The sequence below is a fragment of the Ciconia boyciana genome, chromosome 3 (genome assembly GCF_034638445.1).
Source record: "Ciconia boyciana chromosome 3, ASM3463844v1, whole genome shotgun sequence".
In the NCBI taxonomy this organism is placed as follows: domain Eukaryota; kingdom Metazoa; phylum Chordata; class Aves; order Ciconiiformes; family Ciconiidae; genus Ciconia; species Ciconia boyciana.
The window spans coordinates 12,844,703-12,862,166 of NC_132936.1; the positions used below are offsets into that span (position 1 = coordinate 12,844,703).

General features: G+C 37.7%; 2 protein-coding genes across 5 annotated transcripts in view; one reads left to right on the plus strand and one right to left on the minus strand.

Moving 5' to 3' along the window:
- The window catches only part of SMC6 (structural maintenance of chromosomes 6), a 37,518-nt gene extending 27,895 nt beyond the window's left edge, over positions 1–9,623 (plus strand). The window contains exons 24-28 of the mRNA XM_072858520.1: positions 69–194; positions 1,572–1,677; positions 3,011–3,163; positions 4,939–5,036; positions 6,337–9,623. Of these exons, the coding sequence (XP_072714621.1) occupies positions 69–194; positions 1,572–1,677; positions 3,011–3,163; positions 4,939–5,036; positions 6,337–6,445 (592 nt within the window). The 3' untranslated portion in view covers positions 6,446–9,623. The remainder of the gene's footprint in view (positions 1–68; positions 195–1,571; positions 1,678–3,010; positions 3,164–4,938; positions 5,037–6,336) is intronic.
- Positions 9,624–10,321: 698 nt separating this feature from the next.
- VSNL1 (visinin like 1) overlaps positions 10,322–17,464 on the minus strand; it is a 93,466-nt gene continuing 86,323 nt past the window's right edge. For 3 of the 4 annotated variants that reach the window (XM_072858528.1, XM_072858526.1, XM_072858527.1), the window contains exons 3-4: positions 12,304–12,519; positions 10,322–11,362 (exon numbers count right to left, since the gene is read on the minus strand). In XM_072858528.1, coding sequence (XP_072714629.1) covers positions 11,165–11,362; positions 12,304–12,519 — 414 coding nt within the window. In that variant the 3' untranslated portion in view covers positions 10,322–11,164. The remainder of the gene's footprint in view (positions 11,363–12,303; positions 12,520–17,464) is intronic. The other variant, XM_072858525.1, reaches the window with a different exon arrangement.

A 17,464-nucleotide genomic window follows, 5' to 3' on the forward strand; every position in this document is an offset into this window, starting at 1 on the left:
CAGCATTTACAGTAGCTTGGTTTTAATGTAATGCATGTTGATCTTAGACTTTCTGTTAATTATAACAGGCAATTTCACGATGCAAAGGAAAGATATGAGGATGCAAACAGTAAAGTAAAGAATTTAAAGAAATTTATTAGGCTGCTGGAAGAAATAATGACACAGAGATTCAAAATATATCGGCAGTTCTTAAGGTGAGTTAATTTTACTGTAATTTCAGGTGTCAGATAAACTAATATATAGATCTAAGTATGTGCCTATATTTCAGGATGAAAATTATAGAGCAGACTTGTGAGGATGAGTTATCTTTAAGGTGGTATACACAGCGATCTTTCTAACTTAATCTTGCTCCCAGATCCGATACTATCACTCCTGACAGTTTGGAGGCAGCCTGGACTGACATCTGGAAAAACAACATGATCAGTGGAGGCTCTATTTTGTTCATACCAAAGGCCTTGACTGTGCTGACTTCTTCCAAGGCAGTTCTGTTTTAGTGCTGGTTTTGGTCAGTAAAATATCAGCAACATACTAGCATTGAAATCATCTGGACTATCACTCATTTTCATTGAGTATAATTAGTGGTGCTGTGCTCACGTAGTTTCACTGTGGGCCAAACAATTTTTCTCTGCCCTGTGCTGAAAAAGTTTCAAGATCTTTATTCAGATTCTGCAGTTTGACAGCTTGCTTCTGTCATGGAGTGTCTGTACTGGGAGTGCACCCCTTCTTTCTTGCTTCAGTCCCTTAGTATCCTATACCTATCAATGAAGATTTTGTGATGGCCTCCCTTCAAAAGGACTGACAGTCTGTTTTCCAGTGCAGTCCTTTGTCGTTTATCATTCCCTTCAGCAAAAATTGAGGGATACCTGTGTTGGCTCTGCTTTTTGTACTTTTTAATCTGGGATTTGGAGCGGGTGTCAGTATGATCCTGACAAATAGTAATGATCAGGAGAATCCCAGCCTTTGCAGGTGGACGTCTAGAAATACTAGTCGGCAAGATTTACCTGATGCTTGCCCTATGGTGCCTATGTACGTCAAACTGAATCTTGTTCCTAGTGCCCAGGTTTGAGTATGAATCCCTCTCTAAGGTATGTTAAAGAACCATAGGTGTTTCTTGAAGGAGCTGTATTCTCTGTTGGGGAATTGTATGCTAGAATTGGGGGGGAAGGTGGTGGGAGAAGAAATCAGTATTCAACACTTTAATTCCTGGACTCTAGAAGAGTCCACATAAATTCTTTACTATACTTACTGTGCAGTTCTAAACTGGATAGGAAAGAAGTGGAATGTGGTCATTTTCTGTTGAAGTTGTGGAAGAAGGGTGTAAAAAGCTTCCAGTCTATTGAAACAGACTTCTAGAAAATACAAAGCCTGTGCTTCTGGATTTCTTACCTTGTTACTTTGTGTCAGCGATTCTCTGCAATATGTCCAGTTCTGAATGTCAACTGCTCAAGAGTGTAATTGATTTGGGAAAATGTTATGATGTGGAACTGTTGATAAAAAACTGTTGTCATTTTTTTCATGTGTTTTAAAACCGACTGACCTGATGTTTATTTGCTTGATTTAACTGATTTAAGGCTCCTTTCTTTACGATGCAAACTCTACTTTGACCATTTATTACGTATTCGAGCTTGCTCTGGATCAATACTTTTTGATCACAAGAATGAGACACTTTCAATAATAGTAAGTTATTTTATATTGCTTTAATTTATCATAATATGTAATGAATTTTTTTTTTAATATCAGCTGCTATAACATGCATTGTAAAGGATAGAATAAATTGTTCTTCCCTCTCCAGAATGTGATATGTAGGATGCTGTTGAAAACAAGTGAGAACAAAAACCGTATTACCACTTTATATGGGCAGGTTGCTAGATTACATGGCATAAATTTGGACTTTTGTCTTATGCTGAAGATAAGAATTCACTACCCAGTCATCATACTCAGTCTTTTTCAAAATTACTCATTCCTATTTCATTGATAGGAAGTTTGCCTTTACTTGTGGATTGTGTAATGGCTCTAGTTGTTATTTAAACAAAATTTAATGGCTGAAAGCTTCAATATTATGTTTTTTCTGTGTATTCAGTAAGGTTGTATCTTTTAACATACCTCCCAAAAAGTTCCAGTCATGGGGGTATTTACTTTTATTTCTGTGGGAGACTTCAGTTTTAGGAATTGAAGGGAAAAATGTGTAGTGACAACATAAATATGTGTTGATACAGTCCTAATTAAACAGGTGAAGGATATGTATCTGAAGAACTCAGACTCGATCCATAAAACTCCAAATCATTACCTGGCTTTATCAGAATACTTTTTTTTGTAGCTGATGTTTTATGTTTCTCATACAAGAGTTCTGTATTTAGTCAAGGAAGGTAAATTAAAAAAAAGAAAACACCACCACCCCCACCCCCACCCCCCCAAAAAAAAACCACCACCAAAAGAGCCCACTCCAAAATAATTCTTATTTTCCTGCTTAGCTTGTTAAAGTTAGTATAATTAACAGGACAAGAAAATGCTTAAGTTTAATCTTAAAGGGGGAGTGCCACAAGGTGTCATCATGATCAATGGAACCAAAGGACTGGTCACAATGTTTCATGTATTCTGGTAAAGAAACTTGTTCCTCCTTTAAACTCCTGCTGTAAATTAATTACCTGCTTTTCTATTGTAGCTGGTAACTACTGGATTTCACTGTAATGTAACTACACTGGCTGACATTTATTAAACATTGTTTAATAGCTATTAAAAATAGAGAATTGAATAAGAAAACACTGGCAGAGTCATTCAATCTGTTCAATATATTTTACTGTGGTGGAGAAAGTTGCAGCCATCCTAGAAATGTGTTATGAAATCGTTAGGAGCCATCCTATTCCAGAATGGCAGTGGCAGTGAAGTGCATAAAATTGTTCTCAGGTGATGTCTATCTGTTCATGTGTAGTGTGTTTGCCATTAAAATTATGATTCTGTTAGTAAGTCTCTATCTCAGGTTTAAAAATTGTTCTAATATTTTTATTTCAAGGTTCAGCCTCGAGAGGAAGACCAAGCTGCCCTTAATGATGTGAGATCTTTATCAGGAGGTGAACGTTCCTTCTCAACAGTTTGTTTCATTCTTTCTCTGTGGTCCATTACCGAATCTCCTTTCAGATGCTTGGATGAATTTGATGTCTACATGGTATAGTTTAAACTTAAACTCCATTTGCCATTCTGATTTGTATAAATTGGTGAAACAGTTGGGTTGTTATCTGTATTTGGTTAGATTTTAAAACACTATGGTTAACTGTAAATAATAAATAAAAAAAAAACCCAAACCAAAACCCAAATCCCCCAAAATGCCAAAATGAAACTTATTAGGGATCTTGTTCACTTTGCTTAGTGACTTTTGAAGTTTATTCTGTTTCTGAAGTTGGTACCTAGAGCTATGAGCATCTCTGTTACTTTACACGCTTAAACCTCTGTTACTAAACACGCTTAAGCGCAAAAATAATAAAATATAACTTTAAATTAGTTCCCCAAGCAGTTGTTATTGTGTTTGTCACAGGTTGCCTCTGCATATTGCTGTGACAGTTCTGGGCTTAGCAGGTGCTTTGGCTTCTACCAATTTTGAGATCAATGTGGTTTTTTTCAGAGCAAGTATAGCAATGGAGTTCACTGCTGCTACTCAGAAACTTGTTTTATACTTCACCTAGTAGCCTCTTTCCAAGATGCTGAAATGCAGAATAATGAACAGTAAATACTAATGTCAGCTAAAACTTATAAACCTCATCTTTGTGTACAGCTTCCCTGGATAGGTGATTCACCAATTTTTTTATATCTTTTTATTATATTTCATCCTTATTAATATGCAGTGTGGTATGGTTTGAGAAAAGAATCAGTTCTGTGAGACAACGAGTTGATACTGAGAGATTATTTCATTTTGCCTTCAGTGTCCCTCCCCTTCAATGATTTATTTACTGGGAATCACAGACCTAGAGGGGGAAGAAAGATAATCTACTTTGTATATAAAGAATTCCAAAAAGGAAAGTGTGCATCTGAGGTGGTCAAGCAGTCGTTTGTCAGCTGACTTCCAAAGCTTAGGTCCTCTTTTACAAGTTAGTTGTACAGAAGTTTATCCATCTGTCCAGAAGAGGGTAGATACTCAGAACCGTAGGCCCTGCAGAGAGCTTTCATGTCATCTGCTCCATAAATAATTCCACACAATTTGTCTTTCCACTGCTGTGCCATTAAGTGCAACCCTACCATCTCCACGTTCAGGAGTTCCTTTTAGTGTAATCCTGCAGACCCACCACAAGAGGACTCCACCAGCATATTTGCAAGGGAGATACCTGGTTTCATGTGTAACAATACATAGCAGCAGAGCTTTGTTTAACCCTTGCCAATAATAGCTTCCCATTACACATCTTTTTCAGTAAGCCTAACGCATAAGGTTGTGTTCAAAATAGTATAGCATAATAATAACAATAATAATCATAATAAAAACAAGCTACATAATATCGTAGGTTTCATGCAGCCCTTAAATCCTTTCAGGTAACTTTGAGTCAGGATTTTATAGGAAACACTATTCTACTAAAATACAGTTCATCTCAGCATACCAATAAAGTAAGAAGTACTACGTGTATGTCAAAGCTGATAGAAAAACATTGTGAGAAGGAGTGTGTGATTGTTCCAATAGAAGCTTTCTATTGTGCATGTATACTAAAAAGTAGAGTTTAAGAATTTCCCAGACTATAGTTTGTAGCTTTTAGAATTTAACCCTAATGTTTTTCCAGCTTAGTTTTTATTAGACTTTTCTTTAACTAAGTTTTACTGTATATGAATTAATTCAGGTAGGTTTTTCTATTAAGGTATTTTCTAATTAATTTATTCTTAAGCATTTGTCCTAATTTGTGCAATAATAGGCCAGTGAAGTACACAGTCAGTATCACCACCTGATAAATCTTTTGTCTTTAGGACATGGTTAACAGAAGGATCGCAATGGATATGATTCTTAAGGTGGCTGACTCTCAGCATCATCAACAGTTCATTTTGCTCACCCCACAAAGCATGAGGTAATGTTGTGTTATGTTTCCTGGTACAAGAATTGCAAGGAAGTTCTATTGCGAGGAGTAGAACTTGAAAAAAGTAAACATGAGGAGAAAGAAATTTTGCTGTTTGTAGCAGTAGAACATCAACAATTAAACTGTTCATTGCTGATGGTTCTGGGAATTTAATAGGTTTTTCACTCTTTTTTAATGTAATATCTCTTAATATAGTAGTTCAGTGGGACTCAAATCAGTTTATCTTGAGTAGAACAGTTTTTTGAAATGTTTTATTGTGTAAAGTAGGCTCCTGGTAGCTTTTAGCCCTGTATCTCCCTCTCCCCTCCCAAAATTAACAGAAGACTTTACGTTTTTCCATTTTTCCTATTAATACTACAGTACTTTCAATAAGTTTGTCATTTGAGTTGATTTTTTTTTTTTTTAAATATCACTGATCTAGAAACTGATAAAAAAAAGAAAACAAGGAAGAAGCTGATCTAGTAGCCCGAAATTCTTTAAAAACCTCTATATGAGTCCCTGGTAAAGCCATGCCCAGCTTAAGGGGACAGTCACTGTCTAACCTTATGCAGCCAACTCTTCTCTCTGTTAGCCAAATGTAATCAGTGAAGCCTGCATAGGATAATTAAGCAGTCTTGAAAATGAAGTTGATTCACTCTTAATTGTCTACCCTTACTAAAACCTATAAAAAGAAGAATAATGGTATTCTCTTGTTATTTAAGTGGAAATGCTTTGGGGGGAATTTCTGAAACCGTATTAAATAAACACGTAGGAATTTTCTGTATGGTTACTGTTTAGTAATTCAAGTGCCGCTTGGGTTTGTTATATTTTGTTACATGTTTTGCACGTTCAGCAAACATTTAATTTAACAAAAGTATGGAGGCACCTTCAGAAAAAATACATTTAGGATAATCGGTGGTGAAGCCTGTATAAATGCATGTTTAATAACTTTGCTCATTCTTAGTGTGATGTGAGTGATTATACATGTATAAAGTGTGTGCCACTTCAGGATCTGTAAGGCAAGTATGAACTGTATTCGATCATTATTTGATTTGGAGTTTCTCTTAAAAGTACCTTTTCTATAGTCAAGGTAGTCTAATTGTTAGAAACCACATGATTTCTTTTATTAAAGTCTGCCTCCAGTATCAGTTCAGTGAAGCCAGAACTTCACCCCACGTCACTGTTTTTTAAAACTGTCAAAGAAAAAAGATGGAGTTATTTAAAGGAAAATATGTAATGGAAAGAATCAAATAGAAATACTAAAATTTGTGGAGAAGAAACACCATTTAAATGATGCATATTTTATTTTTAGTTCTCTGCCTATGAGTTCCCATATTCGAATCCTCCGAATGCAAGACCCTGAAAGAGGCCAAAGAACACTGAATTTCCAAAATAGGAATGACAAAGAAGATGATCAATAAATATCTCTTTGTATGAATATGGCATACTATTGAGGATAAATGTGTAATGATGGGTGTAAAGTTACTACTTCCTGATGCTGCGTAAGAGGATCTTTTGTTAGATACTCTCAGGAAAAGAAGAGGTTCCTGTATTTTTTTTTTTTTAAGAGTGAGTGTATGTGTACAGACCAAGAATAAGCACAGTTTTGATGATGAGAAAATCCTGAATGTTCAGTTGATATTTTTAACTACCAACTAGTAGAATTTTTTATCAGTTGTTCTGTTTTGTCTTCTGGAAAATATGAAATATATTTTGTATAACTATGGAGTAATATTTTAATAAACAGTGAGAACTGATACTTGTGGTAATGTTTTAGTGTCTCTACACACTTAAAATTAGCATTAAGTTAAAAATGTTGGTTTCTTCCTAGCTCTGCTTTATTTCTTAAACATGTGCTAACTAATACATGCAGTAAAACGTTTCATTTTTTTCCAGTGGAACCACAGCAGCTGAACATGAGAAGTTATTAGTACTTACAGTGTATACTTTCATAATAAGTGAAAAATTTATTTGCAGTATATTCTCTGGGCAGGAAAAACGTGCATTTATTTATTCCTAAAGAGTTTGTAGGAAAGAGTTTGAGTTTCTTTGGACATGAGCTTACAGAACCTAGCAAATTGTGGCTTCATAAACTTAAATTCTGAATTCCAATAAACTAAGCTCTTGCACAGTCTGAGTTTGCAGGTATAGACTAAGTCTGTAGATACTCGTTACATTATAACAAACTAAAGTGACAGAAGTCCTTCCAATACAGAGGAATGACGTGGAATAAGAATTTTGGGAAATAATAGAGTGACTTTTCTATAGCATTTTAGGCCTGCGTTTTGGGCATCCCCACCTCCCCTACCTTCCTCCCTTACCTTCCTCCCCTCCCCTGGGACTAAACTAGAATAGTTAAAATAAAATAAACTTGCTTCATTAAAATAATACAAGCATTTATTGGGGATAAGAGGGAGAAAGAAGAACCAGATTTTTTCAAACTGCCACAAATTATCTTTTTTTCTCTTCTGCTCTCCTTTCTCGAGGAACTTGAAATTGTTGGGAGCTTTTCCAAAAAAATCACTTTTTAAAGTTCAGTCATTAGACCTAATTTTTTTTATGTTATGGGGATACAAGAGCCACTGAGATTATTCAGAGAACAGTTCTGCAGTTTCTACAGTTATTTACTGAATAGCAATTCCTCAATAAAACCTCATTGCAGTGTAAGTTTTAACTTAACTTCGTAGCCAAATTTGTTTTGTTTCTAGCTGCTGCACGGTATTTTGCATTCTTTAATGTTGTTTAGTTTTTACACAAGCGTGTGTTAAACTTGTAGGTGTCTCTAAAATATGGAAGCTAGTGCAGAATTGAAGGAAATACACTGAGAAAGCTAACTGCAGTTCTAGTGCATTCTAACTGTAGGAATTAAGTCTAGTGATCTTTTAAAGGCTTCTTCTGATGTGTACTTCTGAAAGCCCAGGGTAATGGGCCAACAGACTCTTAGCAGCCTTGAGGAGGTTACTGACAAAACAGGGCCAGGCTTTTTGTTGAAGTGCGTGGCAGAAGAGAGACAGACCGTGGTCATAAACTGAAGTGGGGAGGTTCTGGCTGGATAAACCGGGGGGAGGGATTGTTCATGATGAAGATAGGAGGCATTTGAGCATCTTGTCTTGACAGGCTGTAGAATCTCCATCCTTGGAGGCTTTTGGGGTCTGAATAGGCTGCTGCACCTCCTTCAAGCAGAGGGTTGGACAAGAGACCTCTGGAGGTCCCTACCAAACTGAACAATTCCATAATCCTGTGATTTGATGGAATATGTATTAAAGAAACTTACAACTTGTTTAGGATTATGTGAAAATACTGGGGGTGGGGGGGACGCACACACACCACACAAAGTGGACACTTGGCAAAACTTGCCTGGAGCACAAGCCCAGTTTGTTTGTACTGGGAGTCCTTGATACTATTACATGATCATGAACCACATGTTCGGTTTGACTTGATTTTATGATGAAACTAGAATATGTTTCAGACCCTTTTACAATATGAAATGATAGACTGGCATTGTACTATTTCCTCCTCATTTTCTTCAGCATGCAAAAAATAAAGCAAGAGTGCAGAGGCAGGAGAGAGAAAAGCATTTATCTTCCTTGGTACTTCTATAATGAGTTGTGTGGAGAAAAGAGCTTAAGGAAAATTATCACATTCCTACTGAGCTAACGCTTCAGCTTTCTCCCAAGTTTTCTATAGACTTACTTGAAATATTGGAGCAGTTGGCAACAATTCTGGTCTTTGGTTCAAACCAATATATTGTATTTATTCTAATCTACCACTGTCCTCGATGAAGATGTGTGCCTGACTGTATAATTATTACAAGCAACTGTTTTCATGGTATAGGATTAGTTCTGAATAAACAATTACTGAAGCACTTGCTTGGATGCACTTATTTTTGCCGTGATTCTACTAAGGTCTCAAAGCTATCTTATTCTTGGTACTTTAACTACAGAGTTTACTATACTGGCTACCTAGAGAGAGAATTGCAGTGCTGATGTTACATTCTGTGATTGTGTTTGAGCTGTTGGCCATTTTGGATGGCAATGCATTGCTTAATGCTGCATTAAAGTAAATGGACCTTGTCCAGCTATATAAATTCCAGGTGCAGGGAAATGTAGAATGATGTACTGCTTCTTTAATAAGCATATGTAAACCAAACTGGCATAAATTCCCAGGAATATTCAACATCCTCTCTACAACTAGTAATTTAAGCCTAAGTGGAAACAATGGGCATATCATTCTCAGAAGTATGTAACATTTTCAGAATGTGTGTTTTATTTTTGTTACAGCCAAAATGTACAAAGTAGACCACTCTCTATATTGCTAAGATTTGTTACCTGTGTAGTCTAAGTAAAATTCATGTATTTAAAAACGTAGTTGAAATTTCTGCCTTTTGCTGTTTGTTTGGAATACAAAGAAACTTAAATATGAGAGGATGGCTGTGGTTGTGGCAACAACTGACTCTGTGTTCCTCCCACCATGTTTGTTAGCAAAATGTGTAAAACTGGTTTTTGTTGGGGTTTTTTCCCTCAATTTTAAGATGAGCTTCACTTTTTAAATTTGAAAATACAGAGAATGATTTGGTTTGTGTCATGTTTTATTGTTTGATTTTTAGCTATTAAGAGTACCGTCTCGTTTCTTCAGAAAATAAAGAAGAAATATCAAACATGCAATTGTAAGATGTTCAGACTTTTTTTTTTTGGTAATCCTGCAAGCAACCAACTGTTAAAAGCAACTGGGAAATGTAGTGTAGGAAAGATTTTTATCTGCAATTTCTGCAGTCTGCTAGTTCTCAGTGCTTTCCCAGGGCTGTGCAGAACTTGTACTTGCCACAGTATAGAGATAAACTTGATTGATACACATAGAATTGAGAAGGAAGGTGGTTCTCTTCACTATCCCTTCTCAATCATCATACTTTGTGGTTAACTTATCAGTAATGACTTTTAACAACATGTCTGTTTATATTAAACCCAGGGTAGTTTAGTGTCATATGGTAAGAGGAAAGACTCTTAGGGAGGGAAAAATATTAGAAGACCAGGTTTAAGCCAAGCAGATAAACTGTATTTGACTTCCCGCTAGCTTAAAAAGCTACGTAAGCACGGGTCTAGTAGGTATACTGTTAAACCTTAGCGTTAGCATCTTGGAGGACAAACAGCTGCTCTGTTGGTAAATACAAGATGTACAACTTTTGGTTTCGTGTAATATGACTCTTCTAGTGAGTGAGTGAGTGCAAAGAAGTTTTCTTCATGCTTTTGTAATGAAATATATATTTTCCAGTAGTACAGTGATGGATGATTAAAGAGATTGAGCCTTTTTTTTTTTCTCTATTACCGTGCTGAAGACATGAAATAAGAATTAGGGGAAAAGGTCAAATGTTATAAATTTATTTTGGGACATATATATTGCAACCTCTGTGGAAGCTTTTGAAAATTCAGGCAAAGATCAATACACTTCCAATAAAACCTTTAAACTTCCAATAAAACAATATTTTAAACATTATATATATATATTTATATATATTTTTAATTAAAGGGATCATTTTAGCAGGATTTTCTTTTTTTTTTTTTAATACTGCATTCCTCTGACATAGCTCTTTCCAGATTGAAGGGATGCAAATGAGGTAAGAATTAAGGCAAACCTAAAAGGCATGCAAATGAAGTACATTTATATCCACTGACAATACAAGCACATGTGTGGATCAGACTTAAGAGCTGAGGAACTCTTCCCCTCTGTCTGTCCAGTACTACTTTACAGCAGAATGGTGACATGATTTATAATAAACAGTTAACATTACCATGGGAATTCAGTGTCACTAACATTACTCAGTCTAGGAGACACAGAGCTAGCATCAGTAAAACATGAACAATAAATAATAGAATTCACTGCAGCACAGGACTGCTGCACAGGCTTCAGAGGAATAGGGTTGTTATGAAATGACATTGCACACATCACGTTGTGGCAGTTTATTTTTATAATATATACTTTTAAAATTCTTTAGCAAATGACATTCTCATGCACACAAGTGTTTCAAACACAAGAAGCAAGTCCATTTATAGGTAGTCCAAGCAAATTTTTGTGTGTGTGGAAATAGCTGCAAACTGAATGGAACATTAAACTTCTGTGCAGTCTATGACACATTGTACACAAGCTCATTTTTGAATGTCACACTGCAGGAGTAATACAATGGAAGGATCACTCTTTGCAGCTTCTTTGAATTCATCCAGTGTGATCTGGTCGTCTTTGTTCTTATCCATCTTGCTGAAGATCTTGTCTACCCGTTGCTCGGGCGTCAGACCATCCTCATTCATTTTCATCATTATCACCGTGCCCACCATTTTGTAGATGGCCTTTGGAAAGAAACCAAATAGAAAATTCAGCATATGAATTAACCTGATTTTTTTGATGTGATCAAATTCTGGAAAGCTATTCCAACAATAAAATGATTGCCAGTTTCCCTGAAGATTTTTTTCTTTTTTTTCTTAGAATCCGAGGTCCATATACTTAAGATAAGGAAGAATGTGTTTTATGTTCTTTAGATTTATTTTGGTGGTTGCATTTTGCATCCTGGAATGAATTTCTTTGGCTTTCTGTTTCACAGTGCAAAACTGTTGTAACCTATTTTCTGCATCAACTGTTTATTTGGCTTTTAGTCACTCCATTGAAATATTTCACATAAATTCTGAATAATCAGTTTAGAAGTCGTCACCTTTTAATAGCTTTCTGTGTGTACATGTGAGCAAAATCTGATATTAACTACTATGGCGAGTAGCCGTCAGATGATGAGAGCAGTAAACTTTATCCTTCCTGTTATACACTGTGATCATCTTAAAGCCCATCTGTGAGATCTCACTTAAATAGTGTGGTGTTATCCATGTAAATTTCTGTAATCATCTAAAGTTAATCTCCAGTAAGGTTTCGGCTACTTGAGCTACAAACCAGTAATTTCATGGATGTCAAGTGATTTTGAGATGGGCTTTGTAAATCCTTTGCTGTGCTGCTCTTCTGGTTAATCCATTCATCGAAAAAAAAAAAAAAAAATACCGCTTGATATTTAAAAGCTTATATGCACATATGTACTCTCTGCAATTCTCAAAGATTACATCTATTAAAATGTTAGTGTGCTTGCATCAGTTAGGCATGAGTCAGTATAGGATGAATTTATGTAATGTATGTTTTTAATGATACAGTACAGCCTCTTGTGTGCTTAAAATCTAAAAGGTATGTGAACAAGTAATCACATTTTATTAATGTTCAGACATGTTATTTTTAAGTGTCATATTGATCTCACCTCTATAATTTCCAGCATTTCCACTCTTGTAATTTTACCGTCACCATCCAGGTCGTACATGTTGAAGGCCCAGTTCAGCTTTTGCTCGAAACTGCCTCGTGAGGTGATGGACAGTGCACAAATGAACTCTCTGAAGTCGATGGTCCCATCTCCGTTTTTATCAAAGGTTCGGAAGGCGTGCTGGGCAAACTTTGAAGCATCTCCATATGGAAAGAACTGCAAAATAAAATAATAAATAGAACTGTGGGGAAGGCAAGGGAGCAAGCTATGTACCTGCCTGCAAAATACTGAAGTGAGGTATTTGTGAAGAGTTGCTGATGGGCTTTGTGTGAAACTGAAGATACACAATGTAAGGTTCCGTAACAGTTACAGTGTAATGGTTATTAAAAACTTATTTCTACAAAAATCTCTTAGCTTACCACAAACTATATTACAAATATATTTAACCCTAACTTAAGGTTCATCTAGTTTAGCTTTAAAACGAAGTTGGGTGCAAATGCGAGGTTCTATAATACTCCCTGACTATGAAATACAGCAACCAAGGTGCATTTTAGCAGTATTTTTTCTGCCTGGGAGCCCTTGGCATGTTGCAACCAAGTAGATGTGTGGGCTTGTTGTTATGTAACTTTATTAAAAAAAAAATCCACACATAGCATAAAAAACCAGGAACATGTTCTCTTCTGCCAACCAACATAATGCAAGTACGTGAGATAAGAACTGAGATTCAGTTAAACAATACAAGGCAATGCTTGTCATGTTTAATATCCATTATCAGTGAACACTGCAACTGACTGTAGCTTAACAAAATACTTTAAATGACCATAACATGTAGGTTTTCAGGTGATATTTTTTCCCTCAAGAAGTGTTTGATTTAAGACATTTGAGACAGTAGTTGTTCCTTCTGTGGGCCCAGACTCAAGAAAACGTGCCTCTTAAGAAAGGGAGTTTTAAACCAGTGCTGAAGTCCCATTGCAGTGAAGGGACTGTACACAAAGAATGTTTGTTTCTATATTTCCAGCACAATTTCATGGAGGTTTTCATGCTCCTAAAATATAAACGTGCATTACTCCCAATCTGAGAGCCATCTCATTTTGTGCTTTTTAAAATTCCAATTCTTAGTAAGTATTGCATTTAATAATGTAAGTTTGAAGGAAAGACTTCAGTGGCAGCCGAAGAAGTGGATCTGCATTTTACAATTTTCCATCTCCCTGTCCAGAGCTTTCACTGCACACTGATGGTTGCTGTGGTCAGCTGTGAAAGCTCCTGAACTCACACATTTCATACACTCAGATTTCATAGAGGATCTTGGGGATCTCACAGCATATACAGAAATGGGTGCTACTACTTGTCTGACTAAATACAGATGTAGAACATGGCAAGCCTTTGCTGCTTTTCCTTTGACCATTTGGATACTGTGTCTTGCCCCAAAAAATGCAAGGCTTGGTGCACAGCCTGCTGCTTGCAACAAATTTGTGGCCATGTGGGCCATGTCAGGAGCCACTGCTGCATTGCCAAAGGGGTCCTAACCTGAAAGTTTCCTTTAAACTTACTGTTTACTCTGTTTACTCTGATGCTTTTCAGACACAATTCCGGATAACCTTTGCATTGCTGCAGAGGTATGATTGCTATACAATCTCTTCTCTGGCTCAGTGGCATTATAGTTAATGCAAAATCTTCCTTAAATTTTGCCCACCTCCATCCAGTCAGAGTATTGCCCTGCTGTGAATTACCCCCAAAGGGATGCAAATCTCTGTGTTATCCCAGAAGAGGTATCAAATATGCCCATCTCTGTTCCCAAGTATCTTTTTCCAGAAGATATTTGAACATGGTGTGGAGCCATCAAGAAAGAGGGATGCTGTACCCGTTCCAGTGCTATTTTGTCCAGGTTAACATTGCTGTTAAAAGTTGCTATTTCCTCATTTGACTTTGTATGAGTCGCATCCAGCTGCTGCTTCTACACCCCTTCTCCAATAGCTGAAAGAGGCATTTGGTATCATCTCTTCCTGAAAATGCAACTTATGTGCCTGTACTCAACCCAGCCCCTGCTTCTGTTTTGATAATCCAAACGGCTCCTCGTAAACACATACAAAGAGATATGGATTCTCTGATACAATTCAGGACTGCAGTGACTGCAGCTACCAGACCTTGCTGAATTGCTCTTCTAGTGCAAACCTCAACCTTTTGTCAAAGCAAATAGAGCTCCCTCTGCAGGAAGGCTCTTCGGGCTCACAATTCTAGGTTTGGCTCTGTTAGTACAAAGTTATGTGAATGTTATCCAAAACCTGAACGTTATTTTCAGGTTATTGAAAATCTTGGTCATTGCTTTCTCTTCTTCATGATCTACCTTTCCCCCAACTTCTGTATCAACTGGAGATGTTAACATAGGTGATATTTAATTTCACGTGTGTACATGTATAAATATAAGTACGCTTCTGCAGATCACTGGTGGGAAGTTAAGAAGTGGCTCTTGTGCCCTGTAGCTCCACTGGGACTCCACTGCCCTCCCCTTCCTATTTCTTGGGAGCTTGCTGGCTGTTCAAAGCCAAAAAGACAACTAGAATAATCTCTTGCTTTTTAAATCTGTACCGATCACTGTCCTGTGACGTATAGGTTACAAAACAAAATACTTCAAAATTTTAGTCTTCCAAGTGTTTCGGTTAAGAGCTGACTATTGCTGAGGATGCGGCCCGATTGCTATTTCTGTGACTGTCACTCTGCAGTCTCTGTAACAGAAAGGCAAGCAGCCAGAGGGAAATGGGGTTGTCCTTTTCCCTGTCCAGAGAAACAAAACACATTCAGGTGCTTTCTCCTATGATCCAGACTGAGAAATGGTACAAATGTACTGGTGGGACGAAAGAACTAAACTACAATGAAGAAGCTCACCTACAAAAATGGCTAAGAAGTGGCAGATACCCAAAAATACTCAAGAGCCCAAGAACGAAGTGGCAGATTAGGAGGGGTCAGTGGCTGGAGATGCCAAAGATCATTTCTAAATTATTCTTGGGGAAACACAAGTATATTATTCAGTCTCCCATCAGAGGAGCATAAGCAAGCTGTGCCTACCTCTTGTGCGAGTCATACCATTAACCTCACGTAGTGGGGAGAAAAGCATCCTTCTAAATTTTTCATCACAGACAAGACAACAACTTTTTCTCTTCTGAGGTGAGCAAGGCCGTGGCACTGCTCAGAGCTAAGCCTTGGCATTTTCAGCCTAGTAAGGTGAACAAATGGAACTGATGCCTTTTTTTTTCTCTCTCTCTATTGGCCTCCCTCTAGGGAGCAAATGCAGTAAAAGGTCCTTTAGGGACTGAAGGCACTCTTCTCCAGTCTGTACCTGCTGATTTGTATTATTTTTAGCTCAGAATGACTAAAAAACATTGTCAAAACTTGTTTAAAAACCTACTTGAAGACTTCCATTGGCCCATTTTGAAATGATTCATAAATAAGAAATAGACTAAAAGAAAACCAAAACAATTACAGAGCAAAAGAAGCCAGCTCTGGTAAAGCATTATTTGACTATTAAAATACAGTGAGGCCTTAGCAAGGTGTAAAGGCACAGATTTTAACTACTTTAAGACTAGTCTGAGCCAAGTGGCAATGGGAGACAGGGATCTTTGGAAGACAAACACCCATTTTTGGCAGGGGGCATATGAGGAGGGTGGTTTAGTTCGCTTCATATGGCACTCTGGCATGAGCTCAGTGAATGCCTCAGAAATGAAAGAAATACAACTGGGATTTTCAGAGGCTACAGCCACTGGGCAAGTCAGTGCCTTCAGCCTCCTCTGCAAACCCATGTCCAGGTGATCAATCTACATACGAATGCAACTAGTTCCCTTCTGCCGCAACAGTACCACTGAAAAGTGCACTCTGCTCACCAGCATTGCCTCCTGCTTTACCCTTTTCATCCAAAAATCAAGGCAAACTATACCTGCCTGGGCTTTTTACAGCAGTCAGTTCCACGGGTGACCACACACTGGTCATTCCTTTGTTTCTGCTTCTCTAGTCTCATCTCTTGCTTAGCCTGTGTGTTTTCTGACCGGTTAGATCAACATGCTGGTGTGTGAAGAAAGTGTTATCTCTACAGACAACTACCAATTAGGAAAGGAAAAAGGAAGAGGAAAAAAAAATGCCCCTTATTCTGCTTCTAAATTTTGGAGAAGATTGTCTTGCAGATTCTTAGCTCGCAGAGTGTTTCTGGACACCTTTCTGGTATATGGGGGGCCTTCAAAGGGTCCTGGAATAAGAATATCTAGCGAATAGCATCTACAAATTGTACATAACTCTTGGGGAAACTGATCAAATATCTAGAAATATCTGGGACAGAGTTATTGAAAAAGCATAAAGCATATGCTAAAGCATATGGCTAAAGCATATGGCCAAAACATAAAGAAAAAAACAAAACCAAAAGCAATACACTTCCCCAAATTCCCCAGTGATGGGGGGGTCCAAAAAAGAAGGGTCTCTCCTTGACTGGTGGGATGGGGCAGAGAGACTCTACGGACAGGCCTGAGAGGTGCTTTGTTTTTCATGTGATGTTTGATCATGTTTTGAGATGCATTTCTATTAAAATGGAAATTCTGCTATAAAACGGAGAAAACCAGAATTAAAGTAGTGTACAGAAAGCTGAACACGCCGCCTACACATGCCCAGGTGACGACTCGGTCACTGATGTAAGGTCACAGCTTCCAGCACCAAAGTGGGAGCTGGAGTGCAGCACGGGAGGCGGGAGAGCACGAGGTGGTTCGGGGCTTCTGTATCCCAGGCTTGGAGAAGATGGAAGAAGCAGCTGCCGATTGCCCCAGGAGCTGAGACACCCCGTTTGGAGCTCAGCACAGCCACGCTCTGCCGAGGACTGAAGCAGCGAAGAGGGACGAGAGGGGCACAGCCCGTGCAAGGAGCAGCATGAGCAGCATCAGGGGCCAGCACGTGGACACAAGCCTAGCAGCTGGCTCCCATGGGAAACACCTTACACAATTGTTTCTGTTACATTTTAGGAAGGAGTTACTTACCCTTTTTATCTACTTTGTTAGGGCTTTCTTTCCTCCCTTTAATAAGTTTGCTAGGCACCCAGTTCACCTTTGTGAGTGGAGAACATGAACACTTTGAGAATCAGAAAGTTTGGCTGCTGGTAGAAGCTCAGACTGGTATTTTTTATAGCAAA